Raw genomic sequence first — 7690 nt, 5'->3', positions numbered from 1 at the left:
AGTGAGAACGTTAACCTTAAAATCAGGACATTATTCAAACAAGTCGAAACATTGTAATCAGAACTACCGTCAAGAAAAATATTTGTCTTAACTACCATCGTAAAAGCCCTGAATTGAGAGTAATTTTATCACAACAAACTGCTGAGCACAGATCAAGAGCATGGTCATTTCTCATGTTAGCCAGCACGCAATATCATATATATGTTCTGTCATATCTCATATAACAAAACATACAGGTCTTGTGTTCCGGATCAAACTCAGCAAAAAATGGTAGTAACAAAATCATAGTTAGATAATCAAAAGGCTCTATTTTAGGGAGCTCAGTAAATTTAAGTGATGTTGTATCTATTTGACAAAATTACAATAAATAGTTTCAGTTGGATAAGCCAACAGGAGTACTGCATTTTACTAGAATCAAGTTCAGAAAAGAAAAAGATTGGTTACCTGCTTCTTGGAGAAGTTATAGGTTTCCAGCATTTCCTTCAAAAATCATTTACTGCAAACATAGTCAAACTAATACTCCCTCCGTCCGGAAATACTTGTCCTAACCATTTCTAGGACAAGTATTTCCGGACGGAGGGAGTAGGTTGTATGGTGAAAGAATGGATATCACACTGACCATCTGATCAAACAAATTCTTGAGCTGTCACCTAGAAGAGCCTCTACCTACAGCTTGCTGAAGACAATGAATAATAAACACTAACATGCTTTGCAGTTCATAAAAACACACCTTCCAGAATAAGCAACAACACACAATAAATCAATGAGACTGAATCCTGAAATAAAAGCAAAGCACCAACAAAACAAGAAATGGCAACTTGGAGAAATATTCCGAACAATATCGAGAGTCATAACAACTCCCTCCGTAACAAAATGTAAGACGTTTTTTATGCCCTATGCAAAACTAAAAAAGTCTTACATTTTAGTACAGAGGGAATACCATATAACCACACCCAAATTGGAAAATGCTAGCAAGTGCTACATCACCAAAAAAAAATATTGCATCACAATGTCATAGAAATGTCAGAGAGGTGTATCAAGTCTGAACAGAAAGTACTGATAAGAATTCCATTATTTCCCATGGTGATATGATCTTCAATGACTACCCATGGTTTAACCAGTATTACATGGCACAGCTTACACCTTGATGAGAATTGAGAGGTATATAGCAATCAATGAAATGAATGAATTACTTGAAAGGTCAGTAGCTATGTTGGACTTGCAAACTAAATGCTCAGAGCTGACAACTGTTACAGCTGAGTCAACCATTCCAACATCTTGACTGGATGCTACTTCTTAGAAGAAGCCTTTATCCGTGATATAAGGCTTTCCCCAGCATCACCCAAGCCATCCAATCCCACCAGTTTTGTCCCAAAATCTCGGTACAGTGTACTCAACCGCTGCTCGTCGCCTTCCATTGCAGCTAGCTCAGTTACATTCTTCCGCATTATTAGGCCGTACAGGAAAAGTGAACCAGAGCCTAACTTTCTGGCACCAATTCCAACACGCAGCAATGATGCTGAATCAGGTTCAGATATAGATGGGTCATGCAGAACTGAGAAGCCACCGAAAGCAACATCAGGGGTACGGAAGAGATCATCCAAATCAATGTTGTCATCTTGAACAATATCTTTGGCTTCATAACTGACAACTATTTTCTCAGATAAGTCAACCTTTTTTGCTCTCTTTCTAGCGGCTCTTACAATATTGGCAGCCTCTCTGTACCCACTAAGCAGAGCTCCATGCATCGTTGCAGGGTACCGCCTATTTGTTGCCTCCCCGGCAAAGAAGATTCTATCACCAACACTCTCAGCCAAAATATCATAATCATCACCGGAAGACCCAATAGCCACATGTGAATATGATCCATATGAAAACCTGTCAGTGCCCCATCGAGTACATATTGCCTGCAATGGGTTTGGTACCTCAATCCCCATGGGTGAAAAGATTTTTTTAAGTGTGTCTAACACCCTCTCGACATTTTCCATTGGTGACTTCTTCTCAAAACTGATAGCAGATTCCCCAGCAACAAGGGCAACAAGCAGTGGACCTCCTGAGACTGAAGAATAGCTATAGAACAGGAAGAATTCACCTCGTTGACTAGAGTCCTCAGTCAAATGCCCAAATGTATCAATCCTACCATCCCAGAAGTCAAAAGGGAATAACATCACAACCTTATTAAGAAGCCCAAAACCCAATCTCTGAATGGCTTCTTGTTTCTGAACTGGCAGCTCTGGCACAAAATCAATGTCCCCCTTCTTAAGCACACCAAGGGGAACAGTGCAGAGCGCCATATCACCACGGAATGTCTGCTTATCAGTGTAGACCAACACACCATCACACCCATACTGTATCCTTCGCACATTCTGTCCATAGAATATCGGGACGCCATCAGCAAGTGCTCGGACAAATTGGGAATTGCCACCAGGTATAAAGCAGTGGTCGCCACCCATTTCGTATGGATCATCCTGGTCCCAGAAGGCCATGGAGAGATCAACAAGAGGAGCGGCATTGGCATACTCCAGGTTGGCCAGATGCCAATCAAGAAGCATCCGTTCCTCTGGCTCAGCGGCAACACCATGCGCTGCCCGGAATGCCTCGAGTGCCATGCCAAGTGACACATCCACACCGTGTGGGACATTATCTGCGATAACCTGCCGCAGCTGGCAAACCTTGTCAAGAAGCTGGTTAAAGGCAGCTTCAACACGACCATCCATGTCAGGGTCGACTGGGCGGCCATCCGGAAGATACAGCGGGCACTTGTCCCGCACCTTGTGAAGTGGGAACCCAAGCTGCCGTGCTATGACACCAAGGGGGTTCCCATTAATACCAGTGAGCACACTGCCTCCCAGATCAGCAGAAGCAGCAATGTCAGGATAGTCTGCTGCAGAGGACCGCATTGTCTTAGTAAACACACGGCCACCTGGGCGGAGTCGGCCTTCGACAATGGCAACCTTGAAGCCAAGGGACATAAGGTGGCGTGCGGCGGCGAGGCCAGCAAAGCCAGCACCCACGATGAGGACAGAAGGGGGAGGATGGGAGGGAGGGGGGATTGGTGGTAGGGAGACAATGGAGGGGGCGAGGCCGAAATTGATGTAGGCATGGTCCGATAGGAAGGAGTGTGCGGCGGCGACGAGGGGCGCATGCTCGGCGCGGATGGATGCGAGCGCGGCGTTGGCCGCGACGGGGGAGAGGGGATTAGAGCGCCAGAGCGCGAGAATATGGTTGCGCACGACGAGGTAGTTGGCCTGGTCGGCGCCACCGATAAGCGGGATGACGGCGGCGGCGACCTCGTCCTCGGAGAGGGTATCGGCGGGGAACCCCGCCGCGAGCGCGATGGTGGCCTCGGAATCCAGCTCCCGCGCCAGGCGGAGGGAGGAGTTGGTCGGCGGGCGGCCACGGCGGCGCGGGATGCCGGCGAGATGCGCCGCGGTGGCCCCCGACGAGGAGGAGGCGCGGAGGACGCGGACGCCGGCCGTGGGGATCATGCCGGGGAACTGCTTCTTGCGGCGGCGGCGCTTCCGCGCGACGGTGGAGTCGTCGACGGCCGCGGTGGTGGAGGGGGCGGACGGGGTCGGGGAGGACGTGGGCGCGTCCTCCTCCATGGGCTCCGCGGCGTCTCCCCCGGCCGCGCCGTCCTCCATGGGCTCCGCCGCGGCTGCCTGGTCCTCGTCCTGCTCCATGGGGACGAGAGCTAGATGCCCCGCGGCTTCGGGCGGAGGCAAGGGCGGTGGCTGCGCCCCGTTGCCTTCCTCCATTGGGGTCTCCGGCGAAGGATGCGGCGAGGTCGGCGACTAGATTTGGGAATTGGGAGGGTTCAGGGGTTGGTTTAGGGCCAGAACTGTACGAGGCGAATGCAGAGTCGGGACTCGGGAGGGAAGAGGTGGCTGGCCCTATGGAATGTACTATTTCCGTAAAACATGGATGAAAGCGTACTTTACGTCTCTCCGTTTCCGTGCCTAGTAGACGCAACCGTTCCCTCAACTCTGAACACGTGTCTCAAAAAAAAAAACTCTGAACATAGAAGCTTCACCTGGAGTGCCACGGCACCGCGCCGCTGTCTCCCCGGAGCTCAGGGATGGAGGGGCGCACCCTACTCCGCGACCAGGCGGCACCCAGCGCGTCCGCCCCCACTGGCCGCTCCGCCTCGCAGGCGACGGGGGACGAGGCCGCGGCTAAAGTCGGTGAGCGCGCGCCGCCGCCGCTGCCCCGTTCGTTTTCTAAATCTCTCTCGATCTAGGCCTCCCCAGATGTGTGCTTCTGAGCTTGAGGCCACGGATCACTATGCAGTCCTGTCAAAAAAAGCATGCGTTTTTTTTTTGCAGAATTATCAAAAAGGAGTTGTGTCTCATGCAATTCAAAGGATTTACAAGCCATGTCAGAAGATTCTGCTAAAACGTTGCTAGAGCAGGTTTTCTTTTCTTCTCATGCTTTGCTATAGTAAAGAAAAAAAACTTGATTAAGACCAGCTATGTCGACTGACCTCCCTTGAAAACAGGTGGCTGGTTGGGAGGTGAAAAATGAGGGTGGCATTCTGAAATTGCACAGGGCATGGAAGGTGAAGAACTTTGCCAAAGGGCTTGAGTTCTTTCAGCTTGTTGCTGCTGTTGCCGAGGAAGAAGGTCTCCTTTCTTTCGCTCTGTTCTTCATATTCACGTTGTCTCGTTGTTCAGAATTCAGTTTTCTAAACTCCCCTGTTCTCACCGCATTGGAATTTAAGAATATCATTGGCACATACAGGCCACAGCAAGTCGATGTACTGCTTACTACTCCCTATGTATCAAAACACAAGACGCTTTTTGATACAAAGGGAGTATCAAAAAACGTGTTGTATTTTGATACGGATGGAGTATTATCAAAGAGGAGTTATTCACTTCCTGTCCTACAGTCCTAAATCCCCACTGTAATATTTAACAATATCATTTGGCACATACAGACCGCAACAAGTAAATGCTGCTAACTAGTATATATGTTCAGTATGCCAGTATCTTCACTTCTTCACAGTGATATTAATTGTATGTGTTGTTAACTGGACTCCACATAATAGACAGCATAGCTACCCAGCCCTCACCAAACGTGGCACCTCCTAAACTGTTATGTTATCAACGGACGGCTCCAAGCTTTCAGAAGATATATTTGCCCTCATATATCCATGGTGTCATAATCAAACTACTTTTGTTCAAACTTTGCTACCTATGTGTTGCATTTGGTCTTGCAGTTATATTTAGCATGATGAGAGATCGTATTTCTACATTTCTAAAGGAAAATACCCCTGAAATTGGCCAAGAAACTTTGTATTTCACCCAGAATCCAACGAATTTCTTGGCACTTTTTTTTTGTTTCAGTAACAATCTTGGCAAATTATGTTTAAAACTTTAAATGGATATGCTTTTCCAGGTCACCACCCAGATCTTCATCTTGTTGGTTGGAATAATGTGAAAATTGATGTGTGGACTCACTCAGTCAGTAAGTATTCCATATGGTTATTTTGACTTCAGATTTAACTCTAGGATTTCACGTATTATCTTTAGTTAAAATCTCTTTTTTAAAACTGGAGTACTTATTTCACTACTTTTTGAAATTGTAATAATAGTCACCTCTGTTGATTTCCGAGAATAACGGAGCAGCATTGTTATAGTAGATTATTAAATCCCTTGGACCTGGAAAACCAATTGTTTTGTTGCATTCTATTCCGAACAGCGATGGTTTACTAGTACTAGTTATTCATTTGCTGTTTTATGAACTCTGACAGGTTGACAATGATATGATGTGAACTAATTAGAGGTCTTTTGATCATGCAAAATTGGTAGGTAGGCGCTTGATGCCTATTGGCAGTTGGCCATTGTCGTGATAAAACTTATTTTCGTATAGGAAAATCCAATCAACTTAAATGAAGAGGAACGAGCCATACAATACGGAGTGAAAATACCAAGTATAACAGTTCATTCATCGTCAACTGGTGCTAAAAAAACATAAAAGCACAATAAAGGACTCACAGGCACGTTTGTTTATAATTATTTGTTTATTGTGGTAACAGGTGGTTTAACAGATAATGATTTCATCCTTGCTGCAAAGATCAATGAACTCAAGCTAGGAGACCTTTTGAGCAAGAAAAAAGCTACTGCCCAGGAGTAGCTCTCGTGAATCAAAAGATATCCTTTTGTATTTTGTCACAATTGCATATGCCGCTCCAAAAGCAGGTACTTCGGCCGTTGAGTTTCACTTCGCCTGTGATCATATCTATCTGTCCTGGGTGATGCATTTCTCTGATGATACGATTTGTCACCAATACTTTTCTGTTCTTCTGAATATATTCCGTAGTTTGAAGGCGGCTTGCTTACTGTGTATGCAATTGCATAGATATATGATGTAGCGTGTCACCAAAACATTGTAGCCTTTTTAGGATCTGTTTTGCATTATGATAGCATTTTGGATTTGAAGTTTGACCCAAAAATATCACTACAACTAGTAGAGATTTTCCTAACGAACTAAATTTTACAATCCAACACAGTTTGAAGAAACAACACACGACTGAGTTTTGTTACTAGAGCATTTTGGATAGGATATACCACAAAAAAATTGATGCAGTAGTTGACCTGGATCCTACATAGATTACCTTTCATGCTGATGGGCAAGAACGGAAGTGGTGAGAAGGGCCTATCTGAACTCAAATATTTCAGAATCCGATCTTGCAGGCAAAGATTACATGGACTTGGCCTCAATGGGTAGGGTCGACCATGACTAAGCATGTCAGGGAGAAAGGATAATTTGCGTTTAGGAATTTATGAATGAAAATAAATTATTGTGAGCTAGCTTCAAGTAAGATGAGTCGTAGGATTAACACAAAAAAGAATAGCCACATTTCTGAATTTGTAAGGAGAAAGGAGAGTCATATTCACCAAGGTTGAAGTCCCTGGTTGCATTTTTTTATTTCTCATACAATAGTAACCTTCATGAAAATTATACACGGAAAAGTTGCCCAAAAAAATGATAAACTACCACAAACATTGAGTTTGTTAGAGTTAGTATGATGAAGAAGCGTTTCCTATTCATTGGTTATAACAACTCAGCTGTATCCGGCATTTCCTATTCATTGGTTATAACAATTGACTTGTGTGTAGGATTCGTCCAGTATATATTCTGGGATAAATGATGGTTTGGCGATGCTATTGGTTCTTCATGAGAAGTTCAAGGAGGATTTCTGATATTATTTTATTGTTAATGAGTCATGCCAGTAAGCTTTCTGTATTTGTTCGCCGTGAGGAGCAATGGGGCATTGCACACTTACCTATGTATACTGCTACCTGATTATCGTTGGTCTTTTGTATAAATAAAGGCCTTGCTATCATTATGTATGGTCCTTCTTCCCCAATGTGTATTATGAATGGTCTTTTGACCTGCGGAATGTATTCCTAATCCTGATCTATAGAACTGCCTTCCTGAACTTGATATCTACTAGACAATGCTTATTTGGCCAGATGCTCATGGGTTCAATTACTTGATCCATTGCTTTCGGTATCAAACTGTCCGCTGCTTTGAGCATCTGGCTGCATACTCTATTGTTTTGTATTTGGTGCACTGGACCATGAGCGCACGGAGGGAGCTCTTCTCCGCCGCGCCTGGGACAGGAACAGGGAAAATCTCTACCACGGTGCCACCAATGAACAAGGTAAACACGAGCTATTGGCCG

At 45.2% G+C, this 7690-nt stretch overlaps 2 protein-coding genes across 7 annotated transcripts; one reads left to right on the top strand and one right to left on the bottom strand.

Moving 5' to 3' along the window:
* Nucleotides 1–1012: 1012 nt before the first annotated feature.
* LOC119317961 (lysine-specific histone demethylase 1 homolog 1-like) lies at nt 1013–3840 on the bottom strand. The gene has a single exon (XM_037592465.1). The coding sequence runs from the start codon at nt 3756–3758 to the stop codon at nt 1290–1292; it is 2469 nt and encodes an 822-aa protein (XP_037448362.1). The 5' UTR covers nt 3759–3840; the 3' UTR covers nt 1013–1289.
* A 172-nt stretch (nt 3841–4012) lies between these two features.
* On the top strand, nt 4013–7455 carry LOC119317962 (pterin-4-alpha-carbinolamine dehydratase 2, mitochondrial-like). 6 transcript variants are annotated; one of them, XM_037592467.1, is made up of 6 exons: nt 4013–4211; nt 4326–4411; nt 4499–4622; nt 5398–5466; nt 6038–6200; nt 7133–7455. In XM_037592467.1, exons 1-5 carry the CDS (start codon nt 4079–4081, stop codon nt 6133–6135), a joined length of 510 nt encoding a protein of 169 aa, XP_037448364.1. In that variant the 5' UTR covers nt 4013–4078; the 3' UTR covers nt 6136–6200; nt 7133–7455. The 6 variants fall into 6 exon arrangements, with proteins under 6 accessions (XP_037448364.1, XP_037448366.1, XP_037448363.1 ...); XM_037592469.1 differs by lacking the exon at nt 7133–7455 and adding an exon at nt 5872–5932 and having other exon boundaries at nt 6038–6159; XM_037592466.1 differs by having other exon boundaries at nt 4014–4211; nt 7122–7455.
* The last annotated feature ends 235 nt before the right edge of the window (nt 7456–7690 follow it).

Source organism: Triticum dicoccoides, chromosome 6A (assembly GCF_002162155.2).
Source record: "Triticum dicoccoides isolate Atlit2015 ecotype Zavitan chromosome 6A, WEW_v2.0, whole genome shotgun sequence".
NCBI classification, from domain to species: Eukaryota; Viridiplantae; Streptophyta; class Magnoliopsida; order Poales; family Poaceae; genus Triticum; species Triticum dicoccoides.
Note: the sequence above shows the minus strand (reverse complement) of the source record. Positions and strands in the feature narration are given on the sequence as shown.